The following is a 24051-nucleotide window of genomic DNA, read 5'->3' on the forward strand; positions in this document are numbered from 1 at the left end:
TTGGATTTTCCATAGTTCATACATATATTCACCGATTGGACACAAAGCGAGTATGATGTCCCGATGAAGCCTCTTTGGTCTCCTGAAGCTCGGTTTTGAATCAATTCGCAAGTCAAGTTGCACGTTATGGTCGGATCGCGGGATTTTGTAATACCGAGCTCAAGCCAAGAAATGGTGCCCATTCTCATAAACCGGAATGAGGAAGGCCCAGAAAATAAAGCTTTTTACGGTTGACTTGTCCCAGTGAGAGCCAACCATTCATAAGACTCAAAGAACCATTCGAATATGCTAATGATCCCATGAATTTGGGTCATCTCAAGGTCACCTAACCGTGCTCAAAGAAGGCCAAGAAGGGAGGGATAGAAGATTCAGCTAGTAGTTCATACACACCGTATTTCCACTTCTTCGACACACATTCACCATGAAGATTTCAACGAGATTGACATGGGTGAAAAAACAGACTCTGTCGCTCACCCACAATTGATTACCCTCTCATTGCTTGGATCTTGGGTAACCACATCTGATTTGGTTCAATTATCCTTAATTGAGAAAAGAGATCATTTAGGAACAATATTGAAATTGCCCGCCTGGCCTTCTATGTATTCTCCTGGTTCTCCTTTCTTTGGAGTACTCCGGCCACGAAAATGAACTCTTGTCCCTAACGCAGTAATGGACTCCGATAGGATTCTTCTGTCCTAGACGCTTCAAACCATTAATCACTCCCCAAAATAAATACATTATGGTTACAGTTGGAAAGGATGGGGGTCAAACCCTCGCTTTTGTATGGCTCAATGTGTTGTAGCTATCCTTCTATTTCCCCTTCTTTGGTGGTCAAATGTAGCTATTTAAGTATCCCACATAAATGCAACCAATGTGCACGTTTAATTCACAGAAAGCGACTAGCTTTCCAGGTTTTGGAGCAGTCGAAAAATCCGTTTTTTTTTCTCTTTCCAAAGTCGTGCCGAGACGTAATTTTTACGACAATAAAACGATATATGGATTTCTTATTATTTGGAAAAACTCATTCCTAGTTAGTCAAAAACCATTACAATTTCAATATTAGCTCTCAATTAACAAATGTAGTGTAGTGTAGGCCTATGACTCTTTGACCGAGTTGAAAGGAACACGTGGTATAAGTTTCGGGATGGCGTTTTTGTCACGATTTACTTTCGAACAAAGGAGACAGTATTCACCGTATTCACCACGGGACAAAGGACATCATGCAGTAAATGGCCATATATGCCAGGGAAGTCGAGTCAAAGAGCCGTTCTTGAGGCTCATTTCTCATGGAAATGGCCTTCATTTCCGCAAATAAGGTACATCGAGCATGGAACGCTTGGAACAAAAGATTAGTCACACCGACACATTCAACATCATCCCAGGGACGCCAACGAAAGTCCCTTGGATTTTGCCCCGTTGATTGATTACCAAACGCCCGGTGAATAGAACTAACGATAATGTATTTCATTGCATCGGAGCAAACATATTGGTTTATCATGTGGAGAGGGGCCGGATGCGTTCATTCGCTCACATTTTCTCCGGTTTAGTAGCACTAGATTCATGCCCAGCTAGCTTTGTAAGGAACGTCAAGGTTCTCACATCGACCTTTTCATACGTACACACTCTCACATTCTAGGTGGAAACTGTAGTAGTCGCTGTATTTATGTAGCTTGTGGAACCGAATTCGCGAGGAGAATTTCAAAAGTGAGAAAATCATGCCATAGGTGAATGTTCCGTCTTGATTAGGAGCGAGATGTTCCAATGGTGTTCCATGAGGTCAGGAATGTTGATGATGTTGATATGGTACGAGTGGGATGAGGAGATCCTCTGGAAACCGGAGGTGTGGAACACGTGGCCGGTCCAAATTCTTCTTGGGGAGGAAATGTCAAGAGACAAAAGAGAAGACACGAGATCAAAAGGAAAGGAAACTGACTAGAATTTAAACGCGGAGAGCCTGAAAAAGAAAAGAAGGAACACATGACAAGAAGATTAGACATGACCTGGAACAAGCTACTTGTTTAAGCTGATAAGGTTCATGATGATATCGAGCTTCCACGGAGATGTGCTTTAGTTGCGTACAAGAGGCTTCACGAGCTTCCTATGGGGCTTCAAAGTGCAATTCGATTGCAATATTGCGGAAAATCGGCTTCTTGTGGGAAACCTAAAATGGGGTCTGGATCCTTTAACTACCCAATGGGTCATCAATAGACGGTGGTTGGCCTCGGCATTTCCGATGCACTCCATCTTCCACAGATTTCGGGCGCACTCTAGATTGATTTTTAGAATTGTAAGCAATTTCTGTTTTGAAATAACAAAAGGTCTATAATCGCTCTTGTAGTGTAGGGAGGAAGTCAGTCTAGTTGCTCGGTAAATTACAGCTTCCTCGTGTTCCAACATAGGCAGTAACCACACGTCAAGTAACCATCGGATTTCGAACGCATGGAAACCTAAACATACTGGTTTATGGACCAATCTGAGCTCGCTCTAGACCACTGTTCAGGCCACTGGTAAAATTTTATGATCAGTCGAGTATCTTAGTATGTGACTGAGTGTTCATAATGTGTTGATAGAGGGCAAACCGACTTCATAGGTCTCATAATGGAAGATGTGAAGGGACCCGCGATTTCTTGGGTCGAGTCCGGCTACCACAGTGACTGAAGTACTGTACAGTCCCTATTGATCCGTTGTTTCGTTTGTAGGTTTTCAAGCCGGTAAGGACTCTAAAACTGAACACGAGAAGAACTGGAGGGTGGTGTTGGTGGTGTGCTTGACGTTAAAGCGCATTTATAAAAGAAAGAAGACCTTGTGTCATCTTTTCGAAAGTCTGCTGTACGGCCAAGGCGGAAGACCTTGTGTCATCTTTTCGAAAGTGTGGTAAAGGCAATATTTTTGCAATCGCAAATAGCAACTGTGAGTGATTTTTGCTACAGACTTTAGTTATATTTAAAAAAGTAATGACTGTACGAAATCATGTACCTTCATTTTATTTTCATTGTTTGGATTGGGTCAAAGCAAAATGTAATTTCATGATAAAGACATAGCGTCAAGGCGCAATAAATTAAAAAGTATAAAGAATCATAATTAGTAAAGTACAATGTTACGATATTCCCTGAGAGGCTAAACTCTCACTACCTTGAGCGCTTTAAAGCGAGCTCGGCAGGAAGCAAGCGGGTCCCGCCGTAACTTTTCTACCGGTGAGCGAGGTGGGAGGGGAGGGAGTATTCATGTTTGCCATTCTGTGGCCGTTTCGAAACGAGAAATGTTTCAATCTCACGCAATTTGCATCTAAAAGTCTGGAAGGGAGCCTCCTTTCATATGCCATGCCATGTGGAGGTAGTGTACTCATAGTGCTCGAAAACGTACCAAATCGACAAATAGTGAGCGCTTTAACGTCTGGGTTCGCTATGGCAAGCGAAAAAATGGCGAACGATTCAAGAGGGAGGAGGGTTGCCCCATCGGTCCATGCATTCATGTTCCTTTAATTGATGAAACGAGATGGGCAGGTAATCGGGGAAAGAAGTACCTAGCCTAATCTCGAAGGAAAAGCTCGCTTTGAAATTAGTTGTAATGCTTGTACCTCTTTTCGACTTGTTTATGACAGTCCGGGGAATCTTCCCCTGGTCTTTTCGACGTTGGAGAGTGAGTGGCCTTCTCGTCGTTGACAAAAACCCATGGGGAGTTCGTTCAACATCCAGAGAGGCCAGCCCTTGTATCCACACCCTCTTCATGCTCAGCGTGCCCAGGGCAGTAGCTGAGCCAACCTGACACTAAAGATTACACGGAACTCTGTTGCCATGATTTAGTTCACTCAGGACCTCTCATCATATGGACAAACCCAAACAATTTGGTCTAAATGGTAAAAAGTGATGTCCAATTCGATTGTTTTTTGAGGAAGGATTCAGGTCCGAAAATATTTTGCATTCTACGGAGAATTCAAAGCGAAATTGAAGTAGTCATCATAGTACTGTAGTGGGATTGATATTTACTCAGAAGGTGTTTCTTTGTGTTTCGTTTGGAATAAAAACCATCAATTTATCACAAAATATTTTACTTCTCGTAGACCTAAAGGAAATGAGTTTGAAAAGTAAACACACTTTTTCTTCCTCTGATGTCGTAAATTTGCTTTTAAAAACGAGCTGTTGAAATTGTCACAACAAGTGCTTTGGATCAGCATTTCGCGCATGTCAGCCACCTTCCGTACTCATCCACACGTTAAGTAGTCCCTCAAGAGATGTCCTTACCATTGGTCCTGCTCTCCAAAGCCTTCTCACCCAATCCCAATCCTGGGACATGGAGATGACTGGACTCGAAGTATTCGGTGTAAATAGTGGAAGTGCATTTCACCGTCACATGCCCTTGGATGAAGTGGTGACGCTTCAATTGGAATCGGAGCCGCAAAGTGGAAGTATATAAGCCCGCATGGCTCTTGAAAGGCGGCAACTGAATGATGTACCTCGGGTCCACCTGATCAAGAGAGATTCAAAACAAAAATGAGTTGTGTAGATTTAAGCTAGTTGTTCTTTTGATGTGTACAATATGTTGAACTTTTCATGTAAATTTGACACCATCAAGATGTCTTTATGATTTGATTCTACTAGATGGTGTGCGTGGTTTGTTCGAATTTGGATTGAATGGATTCTAATAAAGAAGCACTAGGTTCAATATAAAAAAAAGCCCAAAGCGTTAGATTGTGACGACTTCAGCAAACTCTTATCAAAACTTTTGCAGGACAATCCAGAGAAGTTTACAAAAAGACTTCCGTTCTTATAAGTCTGGTCCTTGACAGTTCATAAAAATGAAAACAAAGCGGAAATATGACATGGTATCTTAGAGGAGACTAAACCAGTTCCACTTTGAAGCTGATTGATTACTCATTATCTTAATGAACTCGGCGAGTTTTCAAATCACTCAAACAAAATAGAAAAAAAGGTCACCACATCATACCTAGTTTCAAATACCGTCCCAATTTCAGATTCAATTTCTTACCATTTCGTTATTGATGTACCACTTCAGTTGAGCGGGTGGCCGGGAGTTGGGAGACGTGCAATTCACATCCATCCACTCGCTGACCCGATAACCTTTGGGGCTGCCTCCACTGAGGATTGGCTTGCTGTCGGGCAGGTCGATGACCTTCATGTGGCCTTGCCCACTGATGGTCTTGAACCGAGGAGCCTCAGAACTGGCTTCACAGGTGTAAATCCCCGACGAGAGCAACGAGATCTCTCGCAGAACCACTTCCCGATCATTGGATTGATCTTGCTGGAAATATTCAAATGGCGTGGATTGAATTTGCGTCAATCTGAGCTGTCCGGTCGGAATGGAAGGTTTCGGGTAGTTCATTGAGCAACAAGACGGCAAGTTTTTGTACAATCTTGTCAAAATTGAAAGGAAAACCTCAGGGGGGAGAAAGAAAGTTCTTGTTAGGGAAAAAAGTTTTCGCTTAAACTCACATCAACGAGAACAGAAGGAACATTGAAGTATTGAGAAGGTGGAGTATCCTTGGGAACGTATCTGGAACACAAAGAATCGAGATCAAACGTGAACTCCCTTCTCTGACACATTTCTTCGATCTTGATTTCAGCACTATTCATTATTTGTACGTATATTTCAAACCCGCCTCTCACCTATAGAATTCACTTCCATCTTTGTACCATTTGACGGAATAGAGTCGATCTGGCCCAAGGTCATAATTGCATACCAGTCTGATGGTGGAACTCGAAGTTGGGAAACGAGGAATATCCACGGATCTCATTTGAAGAGCAAAACTCGAATCTGGAAAATGAAATGAGCCGCAAATTGAGAGGAGCCCAACGCCTAATTAGCCTCGAAAAAAAAAAGAAACTTTTCGAATTGGACAGAGAGATTCACTGAGAGACATTTCTGCACAAGAAAACTTTCATCTGACTTTCCGGCGAATGAAAGCGATTTTTCTCCACGCTCTTCAGGAACAATAACGATTACCCAGTTTGAACCGTTCAATTCGTTGTCCCCTCTTTCCACCCTTTTTGCATCACGTTCTACCCTTCCAAACAACCAACCAACCAACCAACCAAGGAATCAACCAGGGATGCCGTGACTCATTGAAGAGAGGTAATTACTCCGTTAAAACACGTTGTTCATGACCAAGTCTCACTGAAGGGCGAGTCAAGTATTGACAGGCCAGCCATGTGGAGGAATGCTTTCAATTTCTCTACCCTCGAAAGTCGCTTTGCTCTTACGTATATTCCGAGGACGTGAGGAGCAGGTGCTGGTTTTTGAGGGCTAATAGCGAACCAATTTCGTGTTCTTTCCATTAGATATGCAAATGGTGAATGAAAACGAACGGTTGATTTCGTTGGTAGCAACGATGGAGAGACGAGGACACCAATAAGGAATGTGTCAAGGAATGTTTGTGGAAGGCCAGGACATGAATTCCACCTTGTACAATAAACGCACAGAACAATGTACTGAAAGTAGTATTTCGCTGCAGAGGAATTAACAGCGACAAGTCACGGAAAACCACAGTAATCATGAGCCATTAGCGAAGAAACTAGGCATTCGTGGTCTGTGCAAGAAGTACGATGACACACCCACTCAGGATGGCCTTGGCATCCTTGGCCTGTTTAATGTTGTTCCAAATATGGAACAGACTCGAGACATGTTTCTTGCCACTGGATTGGCGCCTTGATGGGACAAGATTGTCAAATTGTTCTCATCTGTCAAATCAAGTTGTCATCCAAGTGACAAACGACACAAATTGACGTGTAAATTATTCACACACCTGTCGTGAACGTCGATTATTGTCAAGGGGTATGTCGCTCCATTGGTTCTGGTTTTCTAGCATTGCATCACTTTCTAGAAAGGTAGATCGTGAGGGCCAATTGAATTGAGCGTTTTTTTGCGCCAATAAATATGAATCAAACTGGGTCAAACTTTGGGTAATGCATCACGGTTTCATTCGGCTTTGAAGAGAGGAAAGGGAGGGGGGAGAGGGTTCTTCAGGGGCTGTACAACCAAATTGGATCCCTCAGATCTATTCGATACTGCGGCAAAACGGTGATTTACTAGACGAGTTTAATGGAAACCTGGAGGAGACCTGAAGAGGACTCCATTATCCAAATTGAGCATCTAACCCCCAACGTGAATATTTCGTCGTCGGTAGTTTGTTTTTGTACATCGGATTCCGAGCAATCTAGATTTCGACACACTCGACTAACTTGTTGTGGAAATAATGCTCCAGATTAGAGGTACTAGGTGTACATGACAAATCATGTTGACGTACTCGAGACCACATAAAAGGGAGAAGGAAGTGCTGCCCTGCAATTTGATCTGCAATCAAAATCACTTTTTGCCAGGTCCTACGTCTCTAACCCGTCATTTCAAGTCTCATGCTTTTCCGGGCTATCTCGCCTGACGATCGGAACAACATGATCCAAGAAATAATCATAGAGAAGAATCGAGGACTTGCCCGTTCTAGTGTTGTCCGTAGCTCGAGCAAATAAACAATATCCATCCATTAAGCAACAAGACGCAGGATATCATTAATTGAGGCAATGCAAAAACTCCATGTCATTTCTCTATTACTAGCAATACTAAGGTGTTTGATGGTTCGAATCCCGGTCTAGCATAATCCTAAAGTCTCAAAGGACTCAACTACACTCGTAATCCGGATATTGATAATTCAATGGAATCAACTTTGCTTAATCATGTAGTTTGTTTTGACTGGATAACCTATTTCTGAACAGAAAGCTGCTTAACTCGATTCTGAATCCGAGGTAAGTAAGAAACAATTACTGCCATGATTATTATACATTCTCGATTGCGGTCACGATGTTCGCAAAAAACTCATGGCAATAATATTTTCAGGTTATTGGCGTTCAATCGTCATTTCATTCTGATTTTTTATTAATCGCCATGTCGGTCCTTATGAGTGACTGTCAATTAAGCACGAAGACTAATTTGCTTCCTAAAAGGAGAAAGAGCAATCAGGAGTAAGTAAAGTGTATTATAAGTATGCAAGATCAAGCTCTCTCAGATGCGGGTGGTCCGGGAAGAAACGAGTTTATTGCATGCCAAATTTTGAGTCACTTCACCCAGACCAGGGAAATTGATGACTAGCATTTCATGAGAATGTCGCTCGGACGGGCCATAAATGTGATTGTTCCAAACCTTCTGGGAGTTCCAGTTAATTGAATAACACCGTCCGGGACCAACATTTGAATCATCATCCCTGATTCTGGCCAAAGAGACCTGAGCCTGTCGTCATCGTGGCAAGTGATTCACCGACCAATACATGTTCCATGTTCACCCTCCATTACTCAGGGAACACATAATGAGATCCAAAAACCTCAAAAAATGCACCTTTTGTACATGTGTGGTGTGTGTCATGTGCTTGTTCCTTTGGCGTAAGTGCAATCTGGAAATGGCGTCGGTCGTTCAGTGAACTCTCATTACTCTTGCTTACCACACATGAAGCTCATCCAAAGGAGAAATCATTTCTTATCGTCATCCTCGTGGGTCGTCTCTGTCAACATGGAACCATCGAGCTCGGGTGCCAAACCAACCACTGAACGATCGGTATCAGAGAGTCATTACACCTGCTTTGGTGCATTTGATCTGATCCCGCAGTCACTTTGGTCGTTGTCAGGAGGAACCGATCGTAAACAAACAAAACAAGGATTGGATATTGGAACATGGAAGATGGAACTAGCCCTCTTCGTTCTCCGTCCGATTGTTAATGCTTCCTTTTGTGAACCACCAATGACAGGGCTAATGAATTGCATGCAATTTTCTTCCATTTTCAGTTCACGAACCCCTTATCCGGACCCCTCTTGATGGTCATACTCAGTACATTCTAGAGCACATTTTGAGCCAGAGGAATGCTTAATGGCAAACATTGAAATCGAAATTCGAACTCGAGCAGTACATTTTTGACACTTAATTCAGTGTATGTATGTAGTAAGTTGATCTATCTATCTCTGTGTATGTGTGTTCTGAGAAAGAATGCCATGGCTGTATAGCTTATGTACAAGCCCCAGGGGAAAAGTGCCGTGTGTGGTGGGGTTGTTTGAGGGTTTATTTTAGAGGGTACAATATATCTTCTGGTGGTCGTTGGTGGGAAGAGAGCGACCAGACATATCGATCAGTGAATACCACCACCACCATGTGAGGCGGCAATCATGAACGAAACTGTTCGCAATGCGATAAGGACTTCATCATCCACGGGTATTTGTACCACGTGCATTCATTCAGTAGAAGTAGGTACGTTCAATTGAAATTGTGAGTTGGAATTATTTTATATTGTTATCTAACCTTGGGCTCGAACTTTTCCATTCTGTTCCAATCCATTCAATTAATCTTAAGATTCCTCGTAAGATCGGGGAGTAGCGTGTTTGTCATGTACATGTATATGCCATTTATATCAGGCATATAGGGCTTTGTTGGATATTTCGAGGGATGATGTGCTAGGGGTTGATGTTTCGGAAGGTTCATGTTCTAGACAAGACTGGATGGCGGACTCTTTCGTTGAAGGCGTTTGTCTCGAGCTCTTCCGTTTAAAGGCTGATGGATCCTGGCGGGTCTCTCGTTTTCTCTCTCTCTCTCTCTCTTGGGTTGGGAGAAGAACAACAAGACGGATTATCAAATGCTATCACAATGAACTCGGATCCATTTTCCAACAATGACCCCTCTCCATGGCCATTATTGATGAGGACGAGGAAAAACAGACTGCATTGCCCCGCCCCCTCACCCTCATCTCAATGCCTTTAATCTAGGGCACACGAAACATCCAGTGCGATGCCGGACTTGTTCTACAGATATTAAGAACGCAATCAAACGTCGGAAGATCGAATCTCATTTCTCAAAATCATACCCTCTGATTTATGGAGGGTTCAAGCGTTTCGAAACTTTTTGAGGCGAAGCATAACACCAGATAACAACTCCAACCCACCCTCTTCACCAATGAAATACTGCTGCAAGATCTTTTCTCAAAGATGCTCCACTCACTTAAATCGACTCTTTAAGTATGATCATACCGTGGCCACCAAGGATTCATCAATTACCTCCCAAACGTTATGAATTCACCCAATCCTTGAAGAGCTGAAGGTGCAGGATTGCTTCTTGGTGCTATTACTGAGACCATCCATCATGAGGAGTGGCTCATCATCTGTCAGTCAAGTGGATCTCCAATGGACCCGGCGGTCCTTTCTCAAATCCCCCATACAAGGGATGTCATCAGCACAGCATCAGCTGATTCCAATACTCGCATGAGATCCACCCATACCAAAGGGTGGAACCCTCCACTTCCACCCCTCCAAACTCAACGAGGGCGAGAGTTTCAATAGAGTGAAAGGGTGGTTGGTTGGTTGGTTGGTTGGGATAGTTGGCGAAAACCAATCGAAGACTCGATGAACCTTGACAATGATCCGCACGCAAACGGCAACGAGGAAGGAAATCTATAATCAGCCTCCGGTTCTTCCATGTGAAATGTTGGTCCAACATCTAGGGGATAAATTGGGAGTTATTTCATCACTCCCATCTGATCGCCGTTTATTCATGAATCTCACGATTCTGATCGGCGTGGACAAACTCGTTCTGGATTGACATCCTTATTTGATCGATATGGCAAATATAAAACAAAATGGTGTAATGGACACTAATCCAGAGCTAATCTCCCATTAAGAGTATCGATGCTCCACACACAGCTCGCTTTTATGGACAAGACGAAAGCAAGTTTGGACATATTTGTGGGAGAGCTCGGTCATTTCATGTCGAACTTGCCCTATCATTATGACAATGGCTTGAGGATAAGTTTAGCCCCTTCACAACACGTTCGACTATTTCAAGGTGTGGAGGAGTGACGGGGGGTGGGACCAAATGGCTGTCGTGGGTGAACTTGTTAAGAGCTTAAGTTACTTTTCCGGAATCCCAAGATCCTTCATGAGTCGCGAGTTCCGCTTACTCTGTACATAAATACTAGCTATGAGCTCATGGTCGGGTTCACATAAATGCAATGCACATTGTTGTCCTCTGTGGGCTCTTCAGCAGGCTACCAGTACACATTGAAGGGGGGTTTTGACATCTGATTTCCTGTCTGCCAACGACTAACAATGCAGGATGAAGTGGAGTGTGAGGAGAGATCGGGAGTGAGTCCAAAATACCCGCTGATCGCTGAGGTCTCTGGGACTACATTGTGCTATGTTGGTACACTAGAGGGAAGTTTGAGGTGAATGGAGATGGATTTCACACTCGGAGGTTTATTGGAGTTAATCAGCCTTAATGATGGGGCAGGCGGTGCCAGCAGGTATTTCTCATTTTAATCAGGCAAGCGTGAACTGAAAGATGCAATTATTCGCCACACACCGGGTTACACATGTACTACATGTAGTACATGCATCCTGCCATGAAATGAACGTGAGTTTATCGGCGTGGGTGTGATTATAATGGAATATGGACTGTTGGCATGAAAATGGCCGTAATTGGAGTCGTCGGAAAAGTTGTTGGGATCGAGGTGAAGTGAGCTACTACTACGGGATTACGATTAGTCCAAAGCCTCGTAAAATTGTTCTCAGATCATGAACCCGGACTGTCATGTCAATTCCAATTGTGTCTCATTGCTCTCCTGTCCCTAGAGCTTCTTGTTCTTGGCCTTCTTGTGCCCTCCTTCCCCCCTCCCTCTGGCCCTCCCACTCTTCCAATTCCGAGTTAAGATATTGCCTCGAAAATCGAGGGGAATGCTCAACCATTGCGAGAACTGACCCGACCAACGTTGATTTAAATCTTGTTACATTATTAGTTACATTTTCGTTACGAAATCAGCCCTTATGTCAATTAGACAGTAGGTTCATCCTGATATACTGAAAATTCAAATCTAAAACTAGTCCCGTAAAAGTATCTGTTGGCCGGGGAAGTTACGAAAGCGATCAAGGGCTCAGGCACTTTTTTGTTCTTCATAGTACTGTTCTGAGCAAGATGTCATGATTCAAGGGATATAAACTTTCACGCCCTGGTTTATGACCATCACCACCGTGCTGTTTTGGTGGGTCTAGACCCTCTTGAAGGTTCATAGAAACAAGGTTTTGTATTCGACAATACTTGACACCACTCCTCGAGGCTGCCATGAGTTGGGAAAATAGCACTTTGCCTCACTCAATGATGATTCGATCACTTTAAATTTGCCGAGGTCGGTGGACCACTCCATTGGGGGATAGAGAAGCTCATGAATGAGTCAGAGGCCTGATAATGAATTCTCAGTTGTCATCACTTGCTCGTGAGCGATTCATCAAAGTCCCGTGGAAGTCAAAACAATAACAATAATAATGCCATAAAGAGACAACGACAAGTTCTGGGGCCGAGTCGTTTATCGTCGATCGTGATGGATTGAAGGCAAAAATCGAGCCAGATTTTACCCAACGAATTTCATGGAAAATAACCAGAGTTATGGTTTCATGGAGCATTGGGGAATTGTTCACTAATGAAGGGTTCGTTTTGAATCCAATAAGTGAGAAGGAGTGAGATTCCAAACTGTTCAAATGGAGGAGGAATCCATCTAAAAAGAGACCAATGTGTAGATTCAGCTCTTACCTATGACAAGAAGACAGAAGATCACAATAGAAGGAGATAAAGCCACGTGAACCATGTTGGTAGTGGAGATGGTTGATCTGGGTTTCATGGTTTCGGGTTTAAGACTCGCACCAGGACATTTCTTCTCGAACTTTCAACAAGTCAACACAGAATATTAAACAGCTCTTTTTTAAGTGATTTTACTCTCCAGTGCCAGTGACTTCATAGAAATGGAGGAGTAAGAGGGAGGGAAACTTTCCGTTGTCGAGTTAGCCCTGATAAAGTCCCCGATGCATGGAGATTAAAGATTATCAAGGCCAACACGACGTTGGCGGACCGTGACTCAACGAGGAGGAAAAAATAGCTCTCTATGGCCTTTGCCAATTTCCTCCTCACATTTTCTCAAGATGACATTGGAAGCACTTCTCGGGGTCCAATTTGCTCGGCTCACTCATTCACTAACGTTGTGTTCTTGAGTCCGTCTCTGTCTGTTTGGTGCGATCGTTGTTTTTTCACCCACTTAAAGGCAACACTCCACACGAGCCAGAAAATCGAGCTTTGACATGAGCAAAAATATCCAAATGGAATTATTTTCCCCCTGCTTTCTTCATCCCGGTTCCCTCTTCATACTGGCTTCCGGGTCATTGCTCGCGCCGAGTTCTCCAACGGGAGTTCGCGTCGCCATCGGCCGTTTAAATGGGAATTGGCGGGAAAAAGATGCGTGAGGATCTCGGCCCGTGGTTCTTGAGGTGGAACGGCAGAATGATGGACCACTTCCCGCTTAGTTTTTCCTTTCCTTGGCACCAGGTGCGGGCGTTGAGGGTGGTCAATGTGGCTTTGATATAGTTCGCCGATCATCGACCGGAATGATTCATGATACGTATTAATTTTTTACCCGTCCACTTAGCTTTTGAAATGGACGAAGAGGCTACATGGTGAGACACTGACCTTTGACGCCCAAGTTTAGCCGGCTTTTTGTATAAATCCGATGATTCATATGCTTTACTTACTACAATGGGCGGCTTAAGAGGGACTTGCGGGGTTTTTGGCCTCTCCTACACTTTTAAAAAGTTAGGTCCACCTTAAGATAGAAGTCAAAACACATTTATGCATTGGTCCCGAAGTTAACTCGAACGCCTCTAGTTATGTCCCGAGGCCTCCCTGGTCGTCCTCCCCTCCTTCATTCCTTCATATGTACTAGCAAGTCCATCGCCACCAGTTCCAGTCAAGAAGAAAACAAAACTTTTAGAAGTGACTCTCCTTCTTGGTCTACTTCCCGGCCAGCCAAGGCTTGAAAAACGTATTTCTTCGCTTTTCATCTTAAGAAATGACATGGCTCATTTCAAGCTTTAAAATCAAATCGGCTTTTAGTTTCGAATAAAAAGTCAGGGCTCTCATTTTTTTCAGTGGCTGCTATGTTTGTTTGGTACCAGACATTGCTGTTCTTAAAGAAACGACAGTTCAGAGAAAAAATGTTTTTATTGCGTTCTAAAAATAAACAACCTTTTGAAACATAGTTCAAATTTTGCCAGGGTACACAGGTTGTTTATATTGATTTTTCTCCAGAAGACCATGGAACTAAAGAGAACGTATAGTATCTATTCATAAATATTTAAATATCAGAATACTAATGACATTAGAAAAATATATATTTTCAGTGGCACAATAAAGAAATAACAGTGAAAGATATATATGTAGAGCCAGTTTTAGTATGTATTCATGAAGGTTGAGGATGGGTTGGATGGGTCAATCTCCCACGTGGGGCTTGTCAAGCTGACCCACTAAATAGACTTAACATACAGTCTTTATGCTATGAATATGAAAACTAATGCATGCCATCTTGAGACAATTCGAAACCATCGAGTATTTTGCCCTAATTTCGCCGATGTGAAGTGGTCATGTCTAGCTCTGGATTAACGCTGGCCGGGAAATTGTCCCCTTCTTTTTCCTGTGTTCCTTCCCTTGGATCGTTGTCTTACTGCGATGGGGACCACGGAGAGGAACGAGCCCTGGTCGACTTGCTTTTCTCCCTTCTCTCCTACTATTACTACTACTAGCTTGCCAAACGATGCAGAAAAACGATGCTTTTCCATTTCTGTTCTTCTTAAAAGATTTTTATGTCCACAGCAATGGTTCGTCTTCTGCGTTGGCTTGGACGGACAGTGAGTGGGTTGGCTGGTTTTAGATGGGTTCCCGTTGGACCTTTCCTGCGTCATAACTAGTAAATGAAAATAGGAAGGAATATTGCTGTTCGCGGTCTCGTTGGAAAAGCGAAAGACAATGTGTGTTCCAATGGGAACGAAAGAAAGTGCTTCTCCGTCTTCTTTCGTTCCCCTTTTCATTTTAATCCACTTGGCAGGTTCCACGAGATATTCAATTCTGTGTTCCATGGTGAGATTCGACACGGAGTTGTGTCAGAACGGTCCAAGAAGGAAATCATTTTCATCCTCTTTAAACTCAACTTTGTCTCGTTAAGCACTGTCGTTATTCCCTGATATGTGCAAATTAAAATGCAAAGCAGGAACACTGAAGCACCAACCCAACCAGCCAACCAACCCAACCTTCATTCGTGTCCTACTAAGACCCTTCAGGGTTCCCACATTTATCCACCAACAATATCTAAGAAACGAATATCGTTTAGGTCACATCGGGGTTAGGAGAGGAAAAGAGCAGAGGTTCTGACCGATTATGGAATACATTCATGAAGCATCTCTCACAAGAGCTCACCCTTTTCTTGGAAACGCATGTCTGGTTTTCAACCAACCATTCTTTGGGGAGGCAAGAAGAAGTATACATTATCTTGGATTCAAACCCACTGTGGAAAAAATGACGGAAGAAGACTTGGTTTACTTAGCTTATTTGGGGATAGAAAGCAAGAGAAAAAGGCCAGCTCCCAAAAACACATGTAGTGAGAAGTGTTGGGCCGTTTTGAGAGTGAGATAATAAATGTGAAAGTGGAAACCAGGGTTGCCTCAAAGAACGCTCTCAGGGGAGCAATTAAATCGTTTTCACGGATACTTGCTTGCTGAATTCTTGATGAAGAGACACACGTTTTTCAACATTACTGATGTACGATTTCTACATAGAATAAAGACATGCTTAGCGGTTATTGTTGGCCTGATGGACCAACATGAAAAGTTACATTACAGTATACTTTGTTAGCGCTCAGTCTGGAATGGTATGAAGAGGTGTTCAAAATTGTTGATCGGAAAGCCTTTCAAAATCATCTTGAAATTGATAGAGGTAAAATAAGTGTCAATTATTATCATTGTTACAAGTACACAATGCTTGGTTGGACCCAGTTTACGCATCAACCATGTGCCTACAGAAATGTCGTAATGCGTCATCTAGGCATAATTATTACCTGGGGATTATAAGAAGTGCTTGAGTAAGTAGTACCATAGATGCAAATGTCTTGTGTACATATTTTGAAGAGAGCGAGGAAGCGTCAAGTGGAACATCCAAACAACCGATGAAGATCAGGACAGGTTTTGTGTTAACAAGTCGAGAGAGTTTTAACTCAAACTTCTTCGAATACGTGTTCTTTAGTTTGGCCAACGCTCAAAGGCTCCTTTGAAGTCAATTAGATTTACGTTGTCAGTTCAGTGGCAATTGAAATTTCACTTTACATTTTCTTGTGTTCCAGTGCTATTTCGAGGAATGCAAAAATATTTGAACACCCTTTGATCCCCTCCTCAGGGAAATAAGATGTCCATAATGGCCCGAGTCGAGAAATTCCAGGCCAATTTTACCTTCTTCACTTATACTACTGCCACTTTGGGCAACTAAGACTTCCTTGTCGAAGGACTGTATGGTCTAGAACACATATCGCTTTCTTTTTTTTGGTTCATGCCTTTTCCAACTAACCACAAGATGACCAATTTCTTAATCCAATTCTAGGGTGATATGAAATATCCACGATGATGTCCATGATTTGAGAAGTCTAGAATTTGCGGTCTTCACGGTAAGAGACTATAACCCTCAACCTTAGTAAGTTGGAACTTGGAACGATAGTACATGTAGTATGTACCACGTAGGACCGTGCTGTTTGGGTAGTGGTATTGAAAAGGAAGAGTTGGTTCCTGTATTCACGGGAACTAATAAATGTTGGCGAAAAGACAATATGCTCCACCAAGGTTTGTCCTCCTCTTTTGCGTTTTGGTGCTTTTATAGGCTTCAAGCAAATAATGGCACAAACTTTGGAACCACTACAGTGAGTTTAATATGCATTCCTCTGACCCTTCATTCTCAGCGGTGTCGCAGTGATTGGCATTGACAGTTTGCAATGTGCAATGGACTTGTTCGAAAGGTTGGAATAGTCATGGAATAGTCATAACACCACAAAACACGGGGAAGTTTAAAAGAAAATGAGCTGTGAAGCTCAGGATTGATTTCGGGTGCTAGCGCCAAAACCGGCCGTTACATCACCCATTTTTTTCAATGGCAAGTGTTGTTGTCCGGTATCAGATTGGTTCTCCGTCTGTGTTTGAGTGTGGTTGGTGTCGAAAGATCACCTTGAGAAAGGTCGGGGAGGAGCATCGAACAGAGGACCTCTGCCATGCAAGGAATGGGTGCTAACCATGGCTTCCTTTTTTAAAATGAAGCTAATTATCAAACAACATTTAGATGATTATGTTTTAAAAGTTGGAAAAAATCTTTCGAAATAGTTGGTACTAAACTTTATAAATGGATGCATTGAATAAATATTTCTATTGCTTAACCAGGAGTTATAATTAATAAAAAAGTGAATTAAAAACATGGGACACATTGAAGCTTCACTTGAAGGAAAAAAAAACTGTCTAATACGGGATGCTTCTTATCACATAATAAATGGCATTGATACTATCAATTGATATAAAATGTCCAAATTATAAATGAGCACAAAATTGTAAATGTACATACTTAGTAACAAACGAAAATTTGAAATACCGCCCATTTAAACAACTAAATAACACAAGACTAAAACAAAATTAACTCAGATCACACTACCTCGATGGAAAAAAATTACTACAAACTTCTCTTATTTACTCGAATAGATGCTCATCTTGATGAGTCGAGATTGATTACTCTGTGGTCTTTCCGACGTTACAAATTGTAACATCGGCCATACATTACCATTATCATCGTTCCACCATACTTAAAACATTGAAGTAGAGAGAGTTTTGTGAGGCTCCTCTTTGGGGCGCATTTAGAAGAAGATTTACTCCCCATAAAAGGGATGTATACGCGAAGTCGGAGGGCAATAAATGTTGGAATATAACGTGTTGAATCGGATGGGAGCCATACATTCATCCTTCCATCCTTCCATCCTTCCGTCCCTCTACACATTACACCATACCATCCTTACTCTCGATCTTGACATGGCCATAGTCGAATTTGCAAATGATCCTGGATCATTGCAAATTTCCTCTCAATGCCCATCGCAAACGAGATTTGCGCTCAATGTGGGTTAAGCCTGACTACAATGGGTCAGGAAACGAAGCAATGATCTTGATGATGGTTCAGTTGCCATTCGCTCGTTTGGTGACCTCCGAGGATGCTAGTTGAACGCGACTGGGAGCGGCAAAACTAGCTGAGGATATGATGAAGTTGGCCTGTTTATGATTGGATCTGCCTTCTGCTTTCTGCCCCATCATGGGTTTGTATTAGCTCCCTCTTTGGCTGAGGATGGGGAATGATGACCACTTGGTTTTTGAAGAAGTTCCACTCTATTACCCTCACAGTGGTCCACACTCCGCTGGATCCACTTTGATGATCCTCCTCCTTCACCTCGTTTTGCCAAAACATCCCGAAAACGAAGCAAATATACTCACACAATAACTCGGACATCTAAAGAATCTTCAGCTGACCAGATTGCTTGACGAACATCCAAGAGATAATATTGATAGATCAGAGCTTCAGCATTTGTGCCCTCTGTCTGCTCATGACATGGAGTTTGCTTCTTTAAGCGATCATGTGACAGTTTTCAATTTTCCCCTCTGGATCCAAGGATTGCCTGACAAGCTGCCTGCCAAAAGGGATCATTCGTCATGACAGGTTCACTAAATCCCAAGTTTTGTTCCAGAGAGCAGACAAAAACCACCCTCGTCGATAGTTCCCTCCTAGGACAGAATCTTTAGTCCCGTTGTCACATTTCGGAAATAGTCTCTCAAAACTGGCAACAAGTCATTGAACCGAGCTAGCATACTGTTAAGTTCGAAACAAATCCCAACAACTGGACTTTGGCATTAGCCAGGCGTCAAGAGTTCTTTTTATTTCCTTAAGGAAACTCCATGGAACTCCAATCCAACTTTGAAGCGTTTTTTCCTCACTTGGGCCCATTTCCACCCCGACTCGAAAAAGCCGGCCAAAGGACCCTCCCTTCCTAAAGAGAAATGATATGGGGGAACAAAAACCATCCCTCAACTTTCCACTGACAAGAAAGTGAAGTTTACTGCCAGGATTTTATTGCTCTCTGTTTGAATGTCATTGTTGAACTTTCTCAACAGTGTCGCCATTTTGGAGTGGGCAATGAGAGAAGGAGAAAAGTCAAACGAAAAGAAAATGAGAATTTTATGGAGAGTGAACTGAGACAAAGCTCCTTGATAGAAGGCGAAGGGTTGGTTCATTCTAGGGTTGGGTGGTGGCCGAATGAATGGTCCCATAGATGTGGAAGAAAAAGGGTGTGTTGAACCATTGGTGGTAGTTGTGGTGGTGTTGGTTCAAATAAGGGTTGATGGTTTAGGGTAGTGGATAAAACTTTCTTTTACACCATTCTTGAGCTGATCTCATAAAACTTTTTGTTTGTCTATTTGCACATGCACATGTTTCTAGCATAGTTTTTGTTCGCATGTCGTCGGTGATAGAGTTTGGCCAACATCAAAAACCAACTGACCATGAGAGAACCGCTATTGAAAACTGATATGCAATTTCTGGGGATCGGTTTCTTGCATGGGGACAAAATGTCATATATGTATATATATACATACTTCGTGTGAAAACAGAAAATAAACATCATCATAAGACAGACAAATGTGAGTCAATGCGTTCTGATCTTGCAAAATTATCTTGAAGACAAACAACAGCAAGAAAACGCCGACGGAAGAAAGGAGTCTTATTCTCACGCAACTTAACGTACATCAAGGTTTCCGTCGGCGCTTGATTACCCGCATCGTCGCCAAAGACCCGGCTCTGCGGTAGGTATTGGCTCCCCGAAATCTTTGGAAAGGAGTCCCATCGCCATTCGCATCATTCCCATCTTCGTCATCATAAAAATCAGGCTCATCTTGATCGGGGTCCTGTTCTGGCTGAGGAGTTGTTCGCCTCGATTCACAGGAATCGAACTCATAGGAATCGCCGTTGTCGCGACAGCCTTGTTCGTACGGGCCCATGCAATGTCGACGACGGAGGCGGCATCTGCGGCCACAATCGGCAGGACAGGAATCCTCCATCCATTCGCCCCATTGACCCCAACCCCAACCTGTGGTAACAAAGGGCGTAGGTTCCGATGTTGTGGCAACGGCTGCAACCCCATATTCCTTAATCAGACGGTCGCAATAATTGGGGTAGTACTCGGCATCCTGTTCTTTTAGGGTGATACAATTGTCCAGGGTCCTCAAACGTGAGGGAGCGTACCAGAAAAAGCCTGACGCTATCTGAAATATCAAATCTAAAAGATGAGATAAAGCTGGAATCTGGATTTTGCACAAGTAAAGAGCATTCTTTAATGCAGTTTACCATCTCGTATTTACACTTGCACTTTCTTTTGGCTGTTTTATTGTCATTAGGACGTCTACTCAAAGAAACAACGACTGAGGGGGAACATTATTGAACATTCACTTATCTATCATCACGTTAGTGCGGTATCGTCTTGGTTAATTTGACAAAAGGAATTACTATATTAGTAATAGGCTAGAGGTATTCGTAGTACATTTCTTACCTTTTATCTTTTTACAAGAAAAAAATGGGTCCCATTTTGCGGGTCAAGCAAAGAGTCTCTTGCTATAGATTTTCGATCCAAGTTTTATAAATCGAGGTCTAAGAACTTGGTCAATAGCAGCCAATTCAAGTCAGAGGAGGCACTTTTATCACGATCCAAATGGATCCCAGATCTCCCCCAATACCCAATAGGAAAAAGTGGATCTCACCAGGAATATGGCAAGGAGAATCGACGATGAATACGTGTCTCACGTTCCAGAAAGTCTTCCTTACCTGAAGAGCATAGCCAATGAGGAGGAAAATTGAAAATTCAGGCCCAATCATCCTAATCTGGGAATGGAACGTGGGTTCGGAGAGAGAATCGGGATTTTATTGGGTTACTCAAGAGACACACTTTTTTGATTGGAGGAAAGGAGTCACCATCACATGATAGCTATTCACACGCTGAGAGTCGGGCTCGATCTGAGGGATAAAGCGTTGAAGGTTAGCTTCAAGGTTGGTTTGGATGAACAAGTGAGCGGAGGATGACAAACTAGACTCAGAGTTCAAACCACGAGATCATCACCTCAGGATTTGTTTCGGCCTTATCTGTGAGGACATCTAGATCAACTTCCGTTCTTTACACGCTCATTGTTTTTGTTGTTTTCCATTAGCATTCAGGGAAACTTCAATGAGGGTGGTTTGATATACGTTGCACACATACATCACTCCAAGGAGCAAATACATAATCATTTTTCATTTTGTATAGTAATTATAAAGCATGTAGAATATGATTCCAAGACAAGCTGGGATTCCAAAAACAATAACGTTGGCCATCAATTCCAAATTGCGATGTTTCCGAGCCATGGATGCAGTGTCATTTAATCTGGGAAATGGGACGTCTGGGATGGGAACATCCAAGAATTGGCACAGTGGCTTCCACCCTTCTTTGACCTCGAATATGAGGAGACGATCCTTGGGAACGCATTCTTTCACAGATTCCACCCATTCCTCGAAATACTTCTGGGCAGAATCGGGCCCTTCCTCGATCACAGTAAATATACCTGAGTCAAAAGAGTCGTCGAATAAGTCATAATAATTGTAAAGAAATACCTTCTCGAATATAAGGTAAAGCTGTGAGAAACCGAAAGCTGAAAGGTCGTTTTGGTTATGCCAATGCCACAGAAGCAGATAATCACTAAAAGACAAAGTCCTCCTTCCAAGTTTGGCCTTCTTTCAAATGACAAGGCTGAAGTGTCCTGAATGACGTCATTATATATTTAAAAAGGATTGATTTTGCACTTCAAAAGCGCATGTTTTAACAACGAAAAGTTTGCTCTTGAATTGCTACTGAAACATCTTTTTTACATTCAGTTTCAGTTGTGGGCATTTGCAAAGCAATATATTGGCTTTACTTTGCCATGAAGTCCAATAGGATTAAGCTATCCTGTTGCCTTTTCATGAGAAGTGTGATAAGTATACAAGCAAAGGTTTATAATATTTATACCCACCTTTATCCATTCCTTTAGCGGGCAAATATCCGAGATCGTCCATGACTTTAGCCGTCAAAGTCTTTCCCACCAATATTAAGAAAAGATGTACTGAAAGCTTCTTCATGATCAATGACCCCTTGTAAATGCTATCTTTTACAGATTTGTACCAAGTTTCGGGATTCCTGGTGGTCAAAATAATCTTGGCATTGGGATACGCCTCCATTAATTCTCTGAAATGAATTAATCGTAAATAAACCATTTGTCAACTAACGCTGACTTTGCATAAAACCTCAAAATGAGTCTAAATTTATGGCAAAGAGGTCACATGGAAAAGGAAGGGACTCCAACCACCGCGAAAAAACGAGACTTGGCAAGACTCAATGATGCAAGAATATATGCAAGATCCCAAGCCAACTTATACCAACCTTGGATAAAATATGTCTACATAATGTTTCAAATTGATCGAACTACTTTGTTCGATCAAACAGCATTTAGATATTAAGTCGTGATAGTAACACGATGTCAAAATTACATCAAATTTGACTTTTTTTAAATTTTGTAACACATCTCGTCCGATTGTTGAAAATCTATAAGGCTCACGGTGATCATTTGTCGCCATGTTTGCCATTGCTCTTTCTTGGCAGGATACGACAAAAAACCTAAATCAGGACGCCAAATTGATTTTTCCTCGCTCTTCCTTCACTTCACAAGAATTTTGCTGACAGCATATTTTTTCAAATGCAATTCTTTTGTCATGGTTAAAAAACTTCATTTTTACGTTTTCAGTATGTCGACTAAAAATATACGCGCTACGTACTTTTGGGACAGTGCAGTCTTCAAATATTTGTTGTAGTAATTGGTGCCTTTTGTAACAACGAAAGGTTTTACGTGATAGTTCTTGGCCATGTTTGTCTATTTTCAGCTTATTTCCCCTCTCACAAAATATTTTTTTATTCATTATAAAGCTATGACTTTGGCAACTCGAAGAAATTTCTTCACCCACTTATTAATCCTGTAAAATGCTAAAAAATCTTCAAAGATGTACTTTCGGAATAAGACTTTGTCATAGAACCATTAGTTCCCCATGGACCATGATTAAGTGCTAGATTGCAAAATTGGTGTTTTCATTACGAGAGTATTTTTTTTCAAATTTCAGCATTGATTATTTTGGCTGCGAAGATGTCGTTTTTGCTTTTGGTCTAATGATGAGCTTTCGTTTCATTTTGGCTATTTATGTATAATTTTTATTTGTCAGTAGACTGAAGCAAAATCGTATTACCTGTAAAATCGTGATAATGGATAATCTACTCCAGCGCGATAACCACGACCTCCCAAAAAATCTCGCCATTCTTGGGGAGTTACGCCACCTTTCAAGGCCTTTGCCCAAAAGGCTGATTCGGCCGGTGATCCCTCAATCATGGACATCATATGGTAACACACACCATTGAGGAGGGTTCCAAGGGCACTCTTCATTGACAAGGTTCCAGTTCTCGGCAACCCTGCTCCAATCACAACAAATCCGTCATAATTGGCCTTTTGATCGGTTGGCACCTCGTAGCCCGTAGTCAACACCTTTTTCAAGGCTTTATCCATGATCTTGAATAATTCAGAGCGAAACTGTTCCTGAATAATCTTGTTGCTTAAAAGGCCTGGCTGCCTGTTGTTGGGTAAGCCAACGATTTATTGTATGTACTCGTACGTAGGTGAAGGAGTACATGGGAGCTCAATGTGCAGAATGACATCACTCCGCTCGGAGGCTCACACCCTCTGGCGGGGAAGAAACGTACTACTCAGTTTCTAGTCGAGATCTTGCTAAGTCTTCAGTGCAGCTTCATGAAACTGGATCTGGTTTTGTTCTTAATGTATTTCTAGAAACAATTTTGAGCCGAACTTTATCCTGCTACTAAACATGAAATCTATGATGTATCAAAAAACGATACTAGTATATGCATTTTATGTGCATTTTAAGATTTGAGCCGAAGAAAGAAAAAAACTTTAAAACAGAATGTTGAAGGATAAGACTGATAAACGATAAATCACCGAAGGAGTCAAAAGGGTGAAAAGAGCCAGATGACCATTTATTTCCTTGGTGGCATTCAGCCTTGGAAATGGGACATCAGGA

At 42.2% G+C, this 24051-nt stretch overlaps 3 protein-coding genes across 3 annotated transcripts; all 3 read right to left on the minus strand.

Moving 5' to 3' along the window:
- Nucleotides 1-1439: 1439 nt before the first annotated feature.
- LOC131890950 (uncharacterized) lies at nt 1440-12779 on the minus strand. Its single transcript, XM_059240407.1, has 6 exons — nt 12562-12779; nt 5625-5772; nt 5451-5511; nt 4987-5259; nt 4242-4464; nt 1440-1954 (listed from the first exon to the last, which is right to left on the minus strand). The coding sequence occupies exons 1-6, from the start codon at nt 12647-12649 to the stop codon at nt 1743-1745; spliced, it is 1005 nt and encodes a 334-aa protein (XP_059096390.1). The 5' UTR covers nt 12650-12779; the 3' UTR covers nt 1440-1742.
- Nucleotides 12780-18964: 6185 nt separating this feature from the next.
- Nucleotides 18965-21151, minus strand: LOC131890603 (uncharacterized). Its single transcript, XM_059239982.1, has 2 exons — nt 20731-21151; nt 18965-20174 (listed from the first exon to the last, which is right to left on the minus strand). The coding sequence occupies exons 1-2, from the start codon at nt 20779-20781 to the stop codon at nt 19659-19661; spliced, it is 567 nt and encodes a 188-aa protein (XP_059095965.1). The 5' UTR covers nt 20782-21151; the 3' UTR covers nt 18965-19658.
- Nucleotides 21152-21178: 27 nt separating this feature from the next.
- Nucleotides 21179-23625, minus strand: LOC131890601 (uncharacterized). The gene is made up of 3 exons (XM_059239980.1): nt 23209-23625; nt 21948-22159; nt 21179-21500 (listed from the first exon to the last, which is right to left on the minus strand). The coding sequence occupies exons 1-3, from the start codon at nt 23520-23522 to the stop codon at nt 21193-21195; spliced, it is 834 nt and encodes a 277-aa protein (XP_059095963.1). The 5' UTR covers nt 23523-23625; the 3' UTR covers nt 21179-21192.
- Nucleotides 23626-24051: the final 426 nt, after the last annotated feature.

This window comes from Tigriopus californicus, chromosome 11, assembly GCF_007210705.1.
Source record: "Tigriopus californicus strain San Diego chromosome 11, Tcal_SD_v2.1, whole genome shotgun sequence".
Taxonomy (NCBI): domain Eukaryota; kingdom Metazoa; phylum Arthropoda; class Copepoda; order Harpacticoida; family Harpacticidae; genus Tigriopus; species Tigriopus californicus.